The sequence below is a fragment of the Xenopus tropicalis genome, chromosome 8 (genome assembly GCF_000004195.4).
Source record: "Xenopus tropicalis strain Nigerian chromosome 8, UCB_Xtro_10.0, whole genome shotgun sequence".
NCBI classification, from domain to species: Eukaryota; Metazoa; Chordata; class Amphibia; order Anura; family Pipidae; genus Xenopus; species Xenopus tropicalis.
In genome coordinates this window covers 74,445,159-74,464,568 of record NC_030684.2, presented here as the reverse complement: position 1 = coordinate 74,464,568, position 19,410 = coordinate 74,445,159, and the positions used below count along the sequence as shown (strand labels likewise).

General features: G+C 37.8%; 1 protein-coding gene across 1 annotated transcript; it reads left to right on the top strand.

Annotated features, from left to right (window-relative positions):
- The first annotated feature begins 2,861 nt into the window (after window positions 1–2,861).
- On the top strand, window positions 2,862–5,678 carry tnf (tumor necrosis factor). The gene is given in 4 exon segments (NM_001113671.1): window positions 2,862–3,096; window positions 3,511–3,556; window positions 4,043–4,105; window positions 4,218–5,678. Coding segments are annotated over 4 exon segments (684 nt in total). The 5' UTR covers window positions 2,862–2,922; the 3' UTR covers window positions 4,619–5,678.
- Window positions 5,679–19,410: the final 13,732 nt, after the last annotated feature.

The window sequence follows — 19,410 nt, the reverse complement described above, 5'->3', positions numbered from 1 at the left end:
AAAGTTGGCATATTTAGGGGCCTATTTATGATACGGTGAAAACTGATTAATGCCAGAAAAACTGAGTGAAAAGCTGTGTAAAATAAATGTAAAAAAAAAACACATCAAGGGGTGTGTTTTAATTTATGGTGCCAGATCGCCCACTTTAATATCTGTATTAGGGGATATAAATTGTAGTTTCAGTGTATATTAAAAGAAGAAATGGGGGCTTAAAAGCAGAGAGTCTGAAAACCTGTGCTCTAGGCATATCGGTGGTACTCTGTAACTGGACTCTCTGTACCATGAGCCCTATACCCTTCTATGTGAGGAGTAAAGCAACTGAATCTGCGTCAACCCAAGCTTATTCAAATCTAAGGATGTCACAATCTCCTATCTGTCACATGGGGATAAACCGAGAAACCCCTACAAAGGAACTTAAATATGGTGTAATCACCAGAAGGTCCAGGCCTATTCCACCCCAGGGAACCAGAACTACTTCCTGCCAATATTGTTCTATATAGGGGCCATACAGAAGGGATCCAATTCAGGATGTGTTGAGCTTACCCCATGCTTTTTTTTTTTTTTTAAACAGTTTAAAAGCATATTGAACTATATGTTCTCTTGAAAGGCTTTTGGAAAGCTTTGCAGCTATCATTTGCTTCTCAAGCTTTAAACCCTCAAGAGAAATCAGTAGTGTTCTAAAGTAAAGCACTAGTGATCAATACTGTGCCACAGTTTAACTAAGAGCCAGCTATAGACAAAATCCACAGATGTCTTGCCAAAAATGGCTGATATGGTATGTCACACGTGGGTATCTCTACCTATGGATGTTTGCATTCTCTGCCAGTACAAAATGCAAAAGGATATCTGCTATTTTTAGAATGATCAATGTTTCCTTTAGGAAATAGCTAGTGTGCCAAAGGTTAGAAACAGAGCTTTCCTCTGAGACCTGAGAAGGAATAACATGTGGGTGGGAGTGAAACTTGGCTCTAATGTGCTACTCCCTTTTGTTTTTATTCCTGGCATTTCTCTTCCCACAAACAAGATAGTGTTCAATAATTATACACAGACATGGAATGTATTACATAAGATCTAACATAGCAAATAAATATACTGAGAAAGAAGTCACTTGCCTTGCTTTGAAGGTTTACATTTTAATGCAATATACAATAAATAAATAATCAATTTATTGCACACTTAACTTTATAACACACTAAAGTTATTTACTGATCCTTATTACCATAATCAAAGCGATGGGGCTACTGACTAGGACTAGGGTCCCGTTTACCCCAGCAACCAGGCAGTGGTTTAAATGAGAGATTGGTAGATAAATAGGAGGGCCTAAGTAGAAAGATAAGTAATTAAATGTAACAATAATAATAAAATTTCAGCCTCACAAAGTAATAGTTTTTTAGCTGCAGGTGTTAGTAACAACCTTTGGAGAGCTGGGAAAAAGCAGAAGAGTAAAGCAAACAATAAAAAAAATGAGAAGAAACATTATGTGGCATCATCCCTGTATCTAAAGTATGTTCATGTTGCTATTTTTTAATCCAGTATCTCAAAAACAATATATATCAGTTATATATTTATATACAGTTATGCTGTACACTATACAGGTATCGGACCCCTTATCCGGAAACCCGTTATCCAGAAAGCTCCGAATTACGGAATGCCCGTCTCCCATAGACTCCATTATAAGCAAATATTTCAGAATTTTAAAACTGATTTTCTTTTTTTATGTAGAAATAAAACAGAACCTTGTAATTGATCCCAACTAAGATATAAATAATCCTTATTGGATGCAAAACAATCCTATTGGGTTTAATTAATGTTTTATTAATTTTTTAGTAGACTTAAGGTGTGGAGATCCAAATTATGGAAAGACCCCTTATCCGGAATACCCTTGGTCCAGAGCATTCTGGATAATGGGTCCTATACCTGTACTAATAACTGCCCCTCTTTGATTTTATAGAGATATAATTATATCAATAGAGTTAAAATCCATTTTACAACTGAAGCCACAGTGGTAATTTAATTAATATAATAAGTAATATAACTTGTCAGGGTTTAAAGCGGCATGTTCAGTCACACATCTGTGTGTATGAAGCATGAGTGTGCTATTATCCCATGTCTGTGTGTAAGGCACATTTGTGTAGCTGGTATTTTTATGTCTATGCGTATAGCACATATGTGCTTAGTATGACTCCATGCGTGTATGTGCAGCTGGTATTTTAATGTCTATGCATATAGCACATATGTGCATAGTATGACTCCATGTCTAAATGTATGGCGAGTATGTGCAGCTGTTATTTGATGTCTCTGTGTATAGTGCATATGTGTGCTGTTACCTTTCCACATCTGTGTGTATGATACATGTGTGTGTTATCAGGCAGTGTCTGAATGTACAGCACATATGTGCTGTTGTATGCCTGTGTGTATAGTGCATGCATGTGATGTTATTGTTTCAAATCTGTGCATATAGTACATCTTGTATCTTATGAATACACAATACTGTTTGCTTGACAGAAATGAGAGTTTCTATATTGCAACTTTAGAGAAGTGTTTAAAATTCTCCTTTCCAAGATTGCTGGTTGTTTCCCCTTCCTGAGTTTCTCTTTCAAAATGGCACTATTTCATCTTTCCGATGGAAAATGGGAGGGCACAAAGAAACTGAGAAGGCAGAGCAGTACAGAGCTTATACTGGGTGTCGGTGCAGCTGAATTTCCTCCTAGTGATGATGTCACTGGGAATTTCTGCACATCGATGCTTTATAAGGAGACTTGCTGATGGCAGAACCATTCACTCAAGAGACAAGGAGTAGAAAAGAGAAAGAAAGAAAAAGAAAGAAAGAAAGAAAGAAAGAAAGAAAGAAAGAAAGAAAGAAAGAAAGAAAGAAAGAAAGAAAGCAGAGCGGTGAAGGCGTGAACCAAGTGAAAATACAAAATGAATACTGTAGAGTCTCAGATGGAGAATGGGCTCCTAATTGTAAGGCACGAAAGAAGCAATAGGGATTCCACCTGGCGCTGTGTCAGTATCTGTGCATTCCTGTTATTACTGGGATCCACCATCCTCTTTGCTCTGCTGCATTTTCAGATCATCCCAAACTTTGCCAACAAGGTGCGTGTCTCACTAAATCCATTTATAAACCCCTTCATTTACAGCCTATTTGCTGGCTGCGAGTGTATCTCTGCCGTTTGCAGGGCAGGGTGTAGTTAATGTGTGCAATGTGGCCTGTGTCAGACTGGTTGAGCAAGTTTAATTTTATACTCTGGCTTCCTCTTTCTGCAGAAATTAGCATAGTCCTCTATGAGGAAAGTGTTCAGAGTACAATATGATGCTTTGTGCAACTATACTTGACTTTACCTTTTTCCCTACTTTATGTATTTGTACCTAAATTGCAGTTGTTTTCATGGCACAAGTAGGTACAATTCATTTGCATTAATAAGGATTAGAATTAAGTCTGAATGCTCTGTGTTTATTTCTCTTCAAATGTAAATAACTAACTAAAATGATCCTTTTCATGTTTTTTAGGATGAGAGTAAGATGCCAGAAATATTGGCTATCAAGACTTATTTAGGTAAGCAAAATCTCATGCATTTTGGTTCCCTGGGATGGGTGCTCATGACAACACTTTAAGACAGAGGGCATTGTTGAATTACGGTATATTACAGTAATCACACCCAGAGGGGCTGCATACATGTAAATACAGTGTATCACACAGCCCTTCTATACAAGTAGTGGCATCCTGTCTAAGTGCAGTAGGGGGTCATGCAATAATAAGAGTCAAACCAGAACACTGCAGCTGCGGTTTACTCTTCTCCTCAGACTAGTACAAACTATATTTTTGTTTGGTTGCATAGAGCACAATACCTCTGTTAGAACATACAAACATTTTATAACTGAGATGCAGGTCCAACAATTCTAATGTGTCAGTATTATAAGATGCTGACCCTTTAATACAACACCCATAATGACACAAATGTTACACTGTTTTGGCAGTATGTACTGCTTCGGACAGCATCTTGGCCACTGTATAACCAGTTCATGTATTTTTATCTTACAGAATCTGTACCAGTAGCCAGAGCCCAAGCAAGAAAAGGGGACAAACTGGCAGCTCATTTTACAGGTAAATATATTTTAGCAAAGTTTTACAAATAAATGTCCATGTCTTTGCCTGCCTACTACATTGACACTCTATACAAACCCCTAACTCTTTCTTGTTACTCTCTTATTCTCAGGTGCTAAAGAAAATGACAAATTAGTTTGGAACAAATATGACCCTGATTCATCTATTGCTGAGAAAATGCTTAAGGATAACTCCATCGTTATTCCAGAAAATGGTCTCTACTTTGTGTACACCCAGGTGTCCTTCACAGGTCCTGACTGCCAAAGGGATCCTCTACACCTCACCCACACAGTCAACATAAAACCGGAGTCATACCCAAAAAATGATCCAATCCTCACTTCTATGAAAACAGTCTGTGAGGTGCGTTCAGGTTCTGCCTGGTTTCAGTCCATCTATGAAGGGGGGATCTTTAATCTTGAAAAGGGCTCTGTTATCTCAACTGAAACAGAACATACTGAACTTCTTGATGATGATAAAGAAAGTAAAATCTACCTGGGCATCCTTGCTGTGTGAGACAACATCCAGGGAGTTTTTAAATATTTTCATCAAAGCTGCTGGATAACTTTGGTAACGTCTCAATTTCATGCACACTAGTTTGCCAAGTAAGAAAAGTTGGACAATATGTGTTTCTTATTTGGCCCAGCTACAAATGTTGCTTTACACTGCTACTGAGAGTAAGGGACTCATAATCCTGGGCAAATCCTGGACCAAACAGCATTAGCAAATGATATGCTGTGAAGCTTTATAACTTATTCAGATTGATGTGTGATGTAAAAAAAAGTCCCTTGAAGATTTCACACAGGATGGGCAGACGTCTGCTTCATCATCACTTTTGCTGCATATACTGACTGTAGCAGCACTGTTTTTAATAAGTGTCTTATATGTGTGTATTTATTTATTTATTTAAGTATTTATTTTATTATTTATCTATACATTCTTTATTTAAATCTGTTGAGTATAAGAGGAATTATTGCTATGTAAAGCTGTCATGTATATGCATACAGTGTATGTAATTCCCTGTCATAAATCTCTAGCTATCTTCATTGGAAAGATTTATAAATCTGTTTTACTCTGCAAACACAGCAGCCATTCAGTTAATTGAAAAAGTGAGCAAAGTAAATGTGAATCTTCACCATTCAGTTCCCTTTAATGCTTTAAAGCAATGGTTATTGCTGGTTTGCTTGTTTTTTTATTGAACTGTATCTGAGAATTCTTGAGACTTCATATAAAGGCTCATTTCTAACCCCCATTGCTAAGCAATGATCTACTTTGTCATGTCTTATATAATACTAGACTAAGATGACCAAATCAGCCCCTTTAGTGACATCTGGTAAATCTGTAATAGACATCATGCTATTGCTCAACTGAAAGCCAAACTGTTGGGCCCATACAATACATGTCAGATTGTGATCAGCTGACCAGCTTATCTTTCTGTTAAAACATATTGTTTTATTTTATTATGTCTTTAAATTGGAAGTTTCATTCTTAATCGTTTATCTGCCTTTGTTGTGGATAGTTCTGGTGGGGATGGAAACGCTACTCTGTATGTGTTTTTTCATACAGTTTCAATAAATATTTAAAATCATTCATGTCTGTGGTTTTTCTACAATTGTTGCAATCTGATTCTTCACATGCAAGAAAGCTCTAGCTATTTCCACCCTCAGATGGGTATCACCCACTTGTAACATATCTAACTTAAGATCAGCTGTATGTGTCTAGTATCAGTATTCTGTGCTTCCTTTGGCTTACCAAGAGTCAATGCTGTGAGGTTACATATGAGTTTTATAGGCATTTGCTATAGTTTTGACAGGTGGTGTAGAAACCATAACAACAAAACCCAGATAGTCTCTTTTGGGATTTTTATGTATTTTTATGTATCCAGCAGACTGGCAACAATTTTAATACGCCAGGTAAAGTTGCAGGCAAGGTAAGCTTTTACCTTTATTGCAATTTACATCAAATAGATTAAAGGAGTAGTTCACCTTGAAGTTAACTTTTAGTATGTTATAGAACTGCCAATTCTGAGCAACTGTTAAATTAGTTTAATTAGTCTTCATTTTTTATATGTGATAGTTTTTATATTTATTTGCCTTCATTTCCAGCATTTGAATAGGGGTCACTGAGGCTACTTTTTTATTGTTACTTTTTTATTATCTATCTTTTAATTCAGACCCTCTCCTATTCATATACCAATCTCTCATTCAAACTACTCCCTGGTTGCTAAGGTAATTTGGACTCAAGCAACCAGATAGCTTTTTGCTAATTGCAAATTGTCTCAGAATAGCACTTTCTGCATCATACTAAAGGTTAACTCAAAGGTGAACAATTCCTTTTAATATGAACCACCAACAACTCTTTACTGATAACTTTTCATTGTATTCATTGTTAACAGGGGTGTAAATGGTAAAACAGTGTCAGACTTGCCCCCAATGCCTTCTACTGCCCTAAGGTCCCAATTTGGTTTGTGGATGATCGTGTTATGCTGCTTCTAATATTTCTCCCCTCAGACCTTAAAAATAAGCCAAACATGATATACAGGATAGTTTATAGGCCAAAACTGCATGCTCAAATAACAATGCTCAAAGGCACCAGGGTATAATGGTACAGGTAGCCAAGAAAAACTGCTGTCATTTATGTTGTAAGTAAAATGCAATTTTTATTGGTTGAGATACAAATTGCTAAAATACAAACAAATCTCTGCTGTTTTACCCACAATCCAGATGCCTGCAATGCAATGTGCACCAAAAAAGCCCTATTTATTAAACTCATTCTGAGGAAGGAGTATACTGCCTCACTTTGGGTCTATATGCTTTTCACAGTTGCTATTCACTGCAACTTTTGGGCAAATGGTTCTTAAAAACACTGTTTTATTGCTTGGACTGGGTTTTACAGTTGGCACACAGCTTGTTGGAAAAGCTAGAAGAGTAGCATTTAGAACCAGAGATGTTTACTCTATGCCTAAATAAACCTTGGTGACATACAGTACATAAAAGAATTTGCACTCCTTGGTGTGTGGGTACATAAAATCACTTTGGATGCCAGACAGTTTGGAACAGGGGCATAACTACCATATTGCAGACCCTGTAACAGTGGGGGGCCTGGGGAACATGGGGGCCGGAACAGTCATGGGGTCTGCTGTATGGTTCTTCCTCCTCATATTTTACCGCAGCTTTTCTACACCCTTCTCCTCCAGCCAAACATTAATGAGAGGCTGTGCAAGTGGAGGGAATGGTACAGGAGCAAAGAGAACAGAGCTTGCATGTTTGAGTTTGTGAGCCAGGCCCCTCGAAATAATTTTTTGCAGGGGAACATGTGGGCCCAAACAGGCTTGGGGTCTGCTGTATGGTTCTCCCTTCTCATGTCTTACTGCTGCACTTCTCCTCCCTTCTCCTTCAGCTACAAATGAATGAGCAGCAGGTTTAATTTAAAATATCAATGAAGTGATGAGTTTGGCCTATTTAATAATAAGAAAATATACTATATAATATACTATATAAAGTTTATTTTTTATGTAATTATGTTTTTTTGTAATTATGTTTTATGTATTAAGCCACTGCAACAGCATTCTATTAGGGTATATCTTGACAAGATGCACATGTCTGAAATCCCTGAAAAAAATATCTTAATCAACCTTTTCCTTTCTTCCCCTATTTTCTTTGTTACATTCTTCTTTGCCATTAGCCTTTCTCTTACCCATTATATAACTATGATCTGTCCAGTCTTGAGTATGAAACAGAAACAAACTTAATGAAGCACAATCAAGAAGGAAAATTACCTGCTATAGAAAAAGGAAAAACAAAATTGAAAATGAGAAGCGAATATTATGTTAAGCAGAAGCGAGTCACAAGACTTAAGCCAGCTTAAAAACCCTTGCAATCTCCTGTTCTTAAAGGAGAAGGAAATTCATTTTGGCATTTTACTGCCAATAGATTCACCACATTAGTGCTATATTTATTCTGCAGAAAGCTTTACTATACCTGAGTAAACAGCCCTTAAAGCTCCCTCCATTTGTTTTAGATAGCAGCTGCCATTTTAGCTTTGTTTCCATAGCTTCCTGTAGCTCTAGCTGCTGTTGGCATAGATCACACATTCTGATGGGGAGGGGAAGTGAATTCTCATGAATTCTCATGAATTCTTATGGGGGGAGCAGGAGAAGGGAGAGAGCTGCGCAGACTCCAGCCCCGGAAATGAACGATTTTTCTGAGAAAGGAAGTCAGATACATGTGTACACAAAAGAAGCCTGTGTTTCTATTGATAGAGGACTCTTTTTCTGTGAGTGCTCATGGCTATATTTACATAGACCTTTCTGATAAAGCTTACTTATTTACTCATTTATTCCAAAAAAGGGACAAGAGAAAACATTGAAATTGATTTGTATTTTACTTGTTGCTAATTTTCACTAGAAATTACCTCTCTACAGGTGATTATGACTAAAAATAAGGCAGCAACCATTTCCTAATGATAATCACCTGACCACTAAGCTGGAAATCACAGAGGGTGGCAAAACGCTTAAATTCATCCCATGGACTGTAGCCAAGCAATTAAAGGGAATGTAATATTTTGATGAATAGGTGAATATGGTTCCAGCCATTCTGGACAACAAGGTTTAAGTAATGTAGAATGTTTAAAAAAGGAAATGTATATAATGATTTCACTTTTAATCAGAGATGAGTGAAAAATGGAAAGTAAAAGACAGCCATAGTATAATTGTAACACAATTATTTTTTCTACAATGTAATATAACATTATTACAAATCTAATAAAAAGCCTTCAGACTGATCACAACTAGTAACCCATAGCACATGCTTATTTTTTTAAATGCTACCTGCTGATAAGTTTCTATAGGTTACTAGACAAGTAGCAAAACTAGGACCATTAATACCCCCCTAAATTGTCATAATGACTTTAATATATTGATAATGGATGAATGCAAAGCATCTCTTGTCTTTGTTTGCAGGAATTTTGCGGTCGTACCCTCAGGGCTACTCCTGCCTTGGAGGTGAGAAACTTGCCTTAGGCCGCAGGGAGAGCAAAAAGCCACGTCTGGTAAATTTAAGAAGCAAATTCTTGTTTGTTTGTTTTTTTTAAAAAATCGAAGTGGGCCCCCCTGGACCCGCTTCGATGCTAAAATTATAAGCATGGAGCAGGAGAGAGGAGATGGCTCAGGTGGCATCAGGTGGCATCAGCACAAGGATTGCCACTGTACACCCTCATTGCTTCCCCCACGTAATGATTTTAAATTTAGTGGTAAGCACAACTTCCCCTTTTTGCTACATTTTGTTATCTTCAGCCATTGGAATTTAACCTGGTTCTACATAGATATGCTGGGAAAGCTACAAGAATATACATATTTATACACACAGAGCTTTGTTGGAATTACTGTTAGACATAGCGAGTATTTCTATTGCCCCTGTGCTCAGGCCCCACATGTGTCTATCACTGCTTCTCATAGAATAATCAAAACATCCCAAATGCCATTATCCTAAAACTCCAGAAAGGTGTCAGCAATTCCATACTGCCTCTCAAACATTCATCATAATGAGTCCTTTTTAAATATATATTAGAAATGTAATAAGAGAAAATGTGAAATTCTAAGAATGATGGGATGCCTATAAACTGCTTTCTCCAGCCTGCAAATTCAATTTCTGTCATAATGTCATATATTCCTCCTATCCAGCAGAAGCCACAATCAAAAAATATATTCCACTGTAATTTCCACTGAAGACAAACTTTTTTATTTCTTTTGTTTCCCTGCTGTCATGTCACTTCCTCCTCCATTACCATTCAGTGCTGTGTCGGCAGAATTCACTCTCTTTTCCTGTCCCTGGTCAGTGTAATACGTTGAGTCATAGTCTGCACCTCCCCGCTGATATTTTTAGCTTTAATGGAACAAACACTTTAGTAAATGTCACTCAAATGCAAGGCATCAGTTTAGTGCATTGCTATATACAGTCCTTATCTGCACTTCTCTCTTCTTGCTCATCTGAATCTTTGAAATATAAAAGCTGTTTCTAATCAAAACAAAGTCAGTTGTAGTTTTTCTAGGCAAAGTCAAGCCATATTTTCAATTCGAGATTTTTTTATTCGAGTTTGCAAAATTTGCAAATTCAAGATATTTGAGTTAGAGAGGGTCCAGAGAAGGGCAACTAAGCTGGTAAAGGGTATGGAAAGTCTCAGTTATGAAGAAAGACTGGCCAAGTTGGGTCTGTTTACACTGGAGAAGAGGTGCTTAAGAGGTGACATGATAACTATGTATAAATATATAAAGGGATCATATAATAACCTTTCTAATGTTTTATTTACCAGTAGGTCCTTCCAATGGACACGAGGGCACCCACTCCGTTTAGAAGAAGGGAGGTTCCATTTAAATATTCGGAAAGGATTTTTTACTGTGAGAGCTGTGAAGTTCTGGAATTCCCTCCCCGAATCAGTCGTGCTGGCTGATACATTATATAACTTTAAGAAGGGGCTGGATGGATTCTTAGCAAGTGAGGGAATACAGGGTTATGGGAGATAGCTCTTAGTACTAGTTGATCCAGGGACTGGTCCGATTGCCATCTTGGAGTCAGGAAGGAATTTTTTCCCCTCTGTGGCAAATTAGAGAGGCTTCAGATGGGGTTTTTTGCCTTCCTCTGGATCAACTAGTAGTTAGGCAGGTTATATATAGGCATTATGGTTGAACTTGATGGACGTATGTCTTTTTTCAACCCAACTTACTATGTTACTATGTTACTATGTTATTTGAATAAGTTTTACACATTAATATGCAATAAATAGTTTTTCAATTTTTTTCAAAAATGCAAGTTTATTTGATTTAGAAAAACACTCTCAAATTCACTTACCGAAAAATGGATAAATAAGCCCATTTTAGTGTATCTGTGATAAATAGACCATTTATTGCTTTTCTGTTTCGACATTCATCATTTAACTCCTAAAATTCTGCCTCTCCCCCTAATCCCCTAAATGCTTTTCCTGGTTCTCCACCTACACATTCTGTCTTTATTGACTCACACTGTGTAATGTAAATCACTTAATCATTTCCTTTCTGTGCTTTCTGTTATTATAAAGGCCTACTATACTCTAAAGTCTTTCTTCTTAATTGTGCTTTGTGCGAGTTAATACCGATTGCTACATAGGTGTTATTGCTACTGCTTCTGGTATTCGCACACTAGCTAGGATAATTATGCCAAAGAGCAGTCAAAATTCCAAACCAAGGAGATGCAGACAAAAAAAATTAACTAATTAGCAAACCACAAAGAAACAAAACTATTTCAGATTTTTTTTTTATAATTACTGTCTATATCATATATACAGTTAATTTCAGGGTGCTTTATGTCTTTACAAAGGTGTTTTATTATTTATAGAGGAACAGTGTGAAGGATAAGCATGTATTAAACAACCAAACAGATTAGTGGTATTGCATACAAAACATTTATTGGTTACAAAAATTCAATCAAATGCTCATACTATACCAAACTACATACAGGTGCATCCCGGTGCCACATGATCCCCAGACTCAACCTCTTACACATTTTGCACCATTTTGAATCCATCTGATGTAGTGCCCAGTGGCATGAAATGCCTTAGGAGGGCGGAGTTTGGGGACCATGTAGCCCTGGAATGCACTTATAGGTCGTTTGGTATGCACAATTTGTATTTATTTGTAACCAATAAATGTTTTGTATGCAAGTCCACACAGGCCCAGATTTGTGGAGAGGCCACAAAGGCCCAGGCCTAGGGCGGCATGCGAACCCGCTGCACCAAAAATGTTGAATTTTGCTCCTGTACGGAGCAATGGGGACCTCTCCCCAATGCTCTGTATGCAAGTCCAAACGTCCATGTTGCGCATGTGCGGGTAGCTGTTTGTGGACAAGCACTTAGGCACGGGGGGTGGGGGGGAGCGATGAAAAGGGGGGCAGCCTCGGGGAGCCCGGATAACAAATCCAGCGCTGAGTCCACTAATCTGTTTGGTTGTTTAATGTTGTTTATTCAGGACCTTGGTGGTAAACTGCATACAACGGATGGCTTATTTCTCTCTTTAAAATGATTAAATTAATTGTTTTAAGTGCTTCCAATTGAAGGATAAGCATTTAACAAAGCATGTGATAACAACCCTGAGTCTACATACAGGGCCACAATCGGGAGAGACAGTAAGAAGTTATGTCGTAGACCCAGTCCCAATGGAGGGCCCAGACTGCTATGGAAGGGGTGGGGTTCCCATGAAACAAGTTCTGTAGGGTTTAGGGATTATTAGGGACATGTTTGAATGTAAGGGGACATGATGAAATACATATAAATGTATAATTTTTTAAGGCAGCCCTAGTAACATGTGTGTTATTCCATCAAAAAGTTCCATCAAAAGCTCAAATCTTTAATTATTTTTACTGAAATTTTAGCAAGGTGGAGGAGGCAGAGAGAGACAAAGAGAGAAAGAATTGTGGTTTTGTGCATGGGTGAGGCAATGCTTTCAAGGCCATTTCTGAAGTGATCCTATTGGCAAGTATGGGGTTAATGGATTTCTCATTGGCCATTTCTGCAGTGATCTTACTGGAAAGTCTAGGGTTAATGGAGTTCTTACTGGCATATCTGGGGTTAATGAAGTGTTCATTGCCCATTTTTGGAGTGATCTTCCTAGCATATCACGGGTTAATTAAAGGAACAGTAACACCAAAAAATTAAAGAGTTTTAAAGTAAATGAAATATAATGTACTGTTGCCCTGCACTGGTAAAAGTTGTGTTTGCTACAGTAACTCTACTATAGTTTATATATAATAAGCTGGTGTGTAACCCCGGGGGCAGCCATTCAAGCTGGAAAAAAGGAGAAAAGGCACAGGTTACATAGCAGGTAACGGATAAGCTCTGTAGAATACAATAGTGTTTTATCTGTTATCTGCTAAGTGCCTGTGCCTTTTCTCCTTTGAATGGCTGCCCCCATGGCTACACAGCTGCATTCTTTGTATAAACTATAGTAGGGTTTCTGAGGCAAACACACCAGTTGTACCAGTGCAGGGCAGCAGTACATTATATTGGAATTTCTTTTATACACTTGAATTTTTTGGTGTTACTGTTCCTTTAAGTGCTCATTGGCCATTTCTGCAGTCATCTTAATGGCACTTAATGGCAATACAATGTTTGCTTTTAAGCAGGTAATCTGTAAATGCTTATTCATGCTCTCATCTTATCCTGACTAGACTACTGCAACCTGATACTAACTGGTCTCCCTACAGCAGATGGGCAGCAATGTGCATATTATGGACAGAGAAGACAGATGGTATGAAAGAGGCCATTTATGCCCAAATGGAAAAACCATCCCTGAACAGAAGAAGGGGTCTGCGACACCGCTTGTCATCAACATACAATGCCGCTTTGACATCCCTACCCCAATAGTTTCACAACAATTCAAACTTTCAGATATTGAAAGATTAACACCTACATCAATAGGAATCATGGTACCATTGTGACTGGGTCACACTTTCAACCCTCTGTGAGTTTGAGCTAACACCTAACTGAATAAGTTCAATGGAACCATTGTGATTGGATGTCTGTGACTGTCATACCCTTAAGGGTGTAAATGCTGGGGAATTCCCTACCACTGGATGTGTGGTGAAACGTTTTTAGGAAAACCTACAAAGTCCAGTTGTATTAGACTTAATTCTACTAGATACGGTAAATAAACATACTGTGAACTGGTAATGGCAAAAAAGTTTGAAGGGAGATATATTTGCCCTAGGTTCATCTCCTAGTCCCTTATGTATAGCGGCCCTGAGTGGGTTAATTCCCCATGGAAGTCTCACCTGGGGAATAATTAGCAGGCTAGATCTGCCTGCAGCCAGACTGACTGAGACCTTAAACCTGAGAGGGAGGGTCTGTGCCTGTGTGAAATAGCTTGGAGTGCTGCTGGTTTTCCCCCCAACAAAATGGACTCTCTGAAGGTACTGTGACTCTGCGGAGTTGTGTTTTTGGGTTTAGCCGGGAATCCCAGTACGGGACCGGTAGCAGAAAGGGAAAGCACCCTATGTATTAGTTAGAGCAAGGGTTTTGTTTTCTTTTATTTTGTTTATGTTCCTGCCTGATTACAGAGTCTGTTATTGTACATAATAAACTGACTTTATTCATCTAAATGAACTATCTATATGTCTGATCTTGCTCCCAATACATACATAGCTTTATTATCTCTTAAATTTGACCTCTTGCAAAAGTTTCCACACCATTGTGTTTGTGAGGCAAATAAGGGAACTTGCTTTCTGATTGGATACATTCCTGGTGATGTCATAGGGGATTTTCCCTTTGGGAATTCTACAAATTGCTGTGTTTATTCTGACCTATGAAAGCTATTTGTTAGGTTTAAATAGCAATGCCAGAATATTCTCTTTTTCTTCTTTTGCTTAAAATAACTGTAACACCTATTTGGCTATAAAATGGCCAACCCAGGCTAGTAGCGTGCTGTAGAGCATGTGTTACATGCGACCTTAATGCACAGGAGTGGGCCTCCGCTACGTGGGAGGTATATAATGGAGCTGAGGGGTTGTTGAACTACAACTAGCTGAAATAGTGTGGTGCAATAGAGATAAATGGACGCCAGAGGATTCTTATGAATGAACTGGGTAATATTTTATTTGTCCAAGACAAAGGTATTCAGGGTTATCAATACTCACTTAATAGATGGTATACAGTATGCAGTTATACAGTTGAGGTAATTCGGATAAATAGCAGAAATATGATGCTCCCCTGTGTATCCCTTCTCATCAAGAGGATTGGGCAGGTAGAACAACAACAGAGTGATAGGTAGGAAAGCTCACCGGCATAGTCCCATGCTCTTTTGGAGGTTAGGGCAAGGCATATTTGCTAACCTATTCCCTAGCACTTCTGTGTCCCTAATCTAAGGCCAGTAATGCCTGTTAGGAAGACTACTCCTTTGCTATTATCCTGGATGGAGCAAATGGCTGCTCTTTCTGTATAATTCTGTCTGAACTCACCACTTCTAGAGGGTGCTATGAAATATGCTGCTATACTGTCTTTTCCTCATTCACGGGGCCCTGTCCCCGACTTAATTTGGATGGATAGTGGCTTACTGGGCCGGATCTGTACCCAGGCTCGATGGAGCTCTGCTTCAGGTAGCAGATCAGCAGCCAAAGAGGAAAACACTTCCTTGTGCAAGACACTATATAGTCAGCCAAGGGGAGTGGTCAAATGGGCTAAACCTATAAGGGATAGCTTAAGAAACTGTAACCTGAGTATAGGGGGTCTGCCCTATAACAGTACAGATAAGGAAAAGTAGGGAAGTAAAGCCATAGGGAACTTAACCCTATGGGTCCCTACATAACATAAGGCCTGATTCACTATCACTCGTAACCATTCTTGATTTCTATTCTACCTTGGATTGATTTGTTCTTGCATGAAACAAAATTGTCTGATTTAGTTATACCTTCTTGCAATATGCATCTAAATTGTGAACTAAAGGGAATCTTTCAAATACAGGTATAGAATCCATTATCCTGAAACCCCTTAACCAGAAAGCTGAAGCTTTATGTCCATTTTAATAATAAAATAAAAAAAACAAATTTTTATAAATAATTTCCTCTTTCTCAGTAATAATAAAACAGTACCTTGTATTTTATTAACTTAGCTGCATGGATCCATTCTGGTAGCAAAACAATCATTTTGAGTTAATTGAATGTTTAAATGATTTTTAGAAGACTTACAGAAGAATATAGTAAAAGTCAGTAACAGGAAAACTATTCGCAATGCAAATAAATTATCCTTCTCCAAATTTAATACGGCTTTTGCGAACGTGGAAACTCTTTAGCAACCACTTCCAACAGTGGAGAAAAGATTGAGAATTTCATAGTTTGGGCCAGTAGGCAGTTTGTGTAATAAAACATCTTACTGAAAAAGTTATGTTTGCTCCAAAAGATTTCTCCACCTTTAGACGTGCCTTTTGTGTGCAATTAAAACTGGAAATGCAATAACCGTCCAATGAAGAATATCACACTGCAAAATTCAAAATTTTGTTCTTATTTGAGCGAGTTGTTGTTTTGTATTGCAACTTTTATTACATTTCCACTGTAGGGACCCATTAGGTTAACAGCCCCTATGGCTTTAATCCCTACACTTCCTTTTTCCTTATGATTCTAGGCAGAAATCTATGTTGCTATTTTTTTATTAGCATATGTGTAATTATTGACCCTTATGCTTGATGACCACTGCAGTCTATCCATTTTACCCAGTTTCATTTTACATTGAACTTTTCCTTTAAGTCCCTAACCTGTCTTCACAGTGGTGTCACTGATCTTTGCTCTGTTTGTGATTGTACCTGTTGCTCATTTCCATTCGACTACTTCAAGTGCTGTATTACCCCTGTGGGTAATAAAAGCTGTTCAGTTCCTGTTTCCTGTGGCTAGAAATGTCATATATTTATATACTAACTGTGCTACACCAGTCTAAAGGTTCAGCCTCCCTATAACTGTAATGCCCCAGGCCTTAACATTTGTAACAGGAGTTCCCCATCTTAGATTGTGTTAGAAGTGTCAGTGACACTCACAAGCTCAGTAGGCTCTGGGCAGTTGAAAAGAAGCTAAGCTTAGGGGTTGTCCTAAATTATCAAGCAGAAAATGAGGTTTCCTGTCATAAAAGATGATGCAGAAAAGAAGATGGGGAGCTACTGGGGAATTTTTGGAGGTGCAGATCCTGCTTACTAAAGGGCTGTGATTGCCCTAGGTAGATACAAAAGCCCAAAACATAATGTATAGTGATGGGAAAAATGTTTCACCTGGCATGGATTTGCAGCAAATTTCTGCATTTTGTCATTTGCAGATTGTTTCGCGAAACGGATGAAAAAATTTGCCGCACGTGAAAAGAATAGTTGCACCATCAAAATAAATAGTTGCGGTGTCAAAATAATAGTTGCACGTCAAAAGAATAGTTATGCGTCAAAATAAATAGTTGCACCACTGTCAAAAAATTTGCTCATCACTAATAATGTACAACATTTCTGCCCTACTTCTTTAGTTAAAATTTAATTCCCCTGTTAATATATTTGTGTAAAGTTGCAACTGGTCTGTTTTGGGAAATGTGTGGAGATGTGCACCTGGTGAGTGAAACATAAGGAGCGTAGGCTTTTTATTTTTTATACATATGCCTTTTAATCATTATTGTTTTATAGCATCAATAATCAGTGCTATAAAAAAGTGGTGTGGGAATGGAATTTGCTACAGAGGCCAACGGTTTTCTCATAGAAATGTCTCTTCAGATCCTGTTCTCGGCCTGCCCTGTGTTTGGGGATTTTTATGTGTTTTTACCTCTCTCCTGAGGCACCTGACATGTTAGCACATGGTAACACAAAGGGACATGACATTGCTGCATGAAACAACAGTGCTGGCGGGTTTAAATTTTGCTTCCTCTTTGTTCTTTTGTATTGTAAAACTTTTTCAGTTCAATTCCTACTTAAAGGTCAAACCTTTTGTAAGGTCCCCATAGTTATGAAATCTATACCAATACAGACAAATGTGTCATTCAACTAAAGTTCCAAGAATATCTAGTACAGCTAATAAATTTTGGCCCTCCCACTAAATGACCCATACACTATCTATATCTAGGACAGCAAATGACCAATTCACACAAATTCTCACTGCAACACTGTGCTATTTTGTTACCACACAATGAGTTTTGATTTAAAATGCTGCTATTTGCTACAGATTACTTCCATTTACATGAAGGTTGATTAAGGGATGTCTCAAATGGGTTAGGTGTTATCAAAGCAATTGATGTGAAGCCTATGTGAAAAATGTTAAGATGTGCTGCTCTTTATAGTTACACCCAGAAGAAAAGAAACTTTTACTATGCAGCTAACTAAAGAAAATTTAAACTTCTGTGTACTAAAATAACTACTCTAAAATATATGACTTCCTCTACAAAAGAATCATCTCATACTATTACTACTCATTTCTTATTTTCCCCTTTTCAATAGCTAAGTTAAAGAGTCCCTGGGGCTTCCCCAAACTTGCTAAGGACTGGCCTTTAACTCAAGCTACCAAATCAACAACATTGTAACCTAAACAGTTGCTTCTAATGTCATACAAAGACACATGGGGATCTCTTCTACTAAGTTTTACTAAGTAAGAGTATTGCTATTTCAACAATTCACATGATATTACCATACTCATATTACTCATATTAACTAGTACAGGTATGGGGTATTCCCGGATAAGGGATCTAGCTGTAATTTGGATCTCCATAACTTAACTCTGTTAAAAATCATTCAGATATTGAATAAACCCAATAGGCTTGTTTTGCCTCCAATATGGATTAATTATATCTTAGTTGGGATCAAGTACAAGGTTTTTGTCAAAATTAGAATTATTTGCTTATAATAGAGTCTATAGGAGATGGCCTTTCCATAATTCGGGACTTTCTGGATAAGGGATCCCATACCTGTATTACTGTTTTGTTCCCAAGCCCCTGTAACTTACCACCTTTTTCTATTCCTTTCCCAAGCCCCTGCAACTTTACTACCCATTGTTTTTCCATTTCCAAGCCCCTGTAACTTATGACCCTTTACCAAGAACCTATAACTTAGCAACTATTACTATTTCTTTCCCAAGATGATGTACCTTACCAACCATTAGTGTAGCTCCCCAAGTCCCTGTAACTTGCCACGCATTACTATAAGTGACCTATTAATAGTTATTATTTTCTCCAAAACCGTACAATTATTTCTATCCGAAGACCTACACTATTCCTTCCTCAAGCGTCTGTAACTTACCCACTGTTACTGTTATTACTATTTATTCTTACCAAACAGTACTAAACAAACAGTTAACAGCCAGGCAGAAATAGTGTCAGTGCCCTTTAAATAACATAAAGCAATAAATAAATGCCCAACTTAAGAATAAAATGTTACTTTCAGAAAATGCTGAATCTAATCACTGAGAACCATCTGTCAGTGCCAGACCTTGAGGTACTTGCATCCAAGGCAATTTACCCTCCATGAATAACAATATCTATAAGAATGAAATTAAAATAAATATAAAATACACTAATGATATCAAATAATAAATGTAATTAAAGCATTCAAATGTGAATGAATATACATCTGATTGCTTCTGTTTCTACTTGCCCTACATCTCAGTAGTTCTAAGTCCCACCCTTTTTTGTGCTGCGAGTCCTGGAGAATTCCCCTGCAGTTTCTGTTCTGTGCTGGGGAAATCCACACATTACTTTTAACTGTTTATGTTCAAATGCAGAATTCCTCCAGGGCACAGATCTAATGCTTTGCTAAACTGCTAGGGAACAGGTCCAGAACTTGA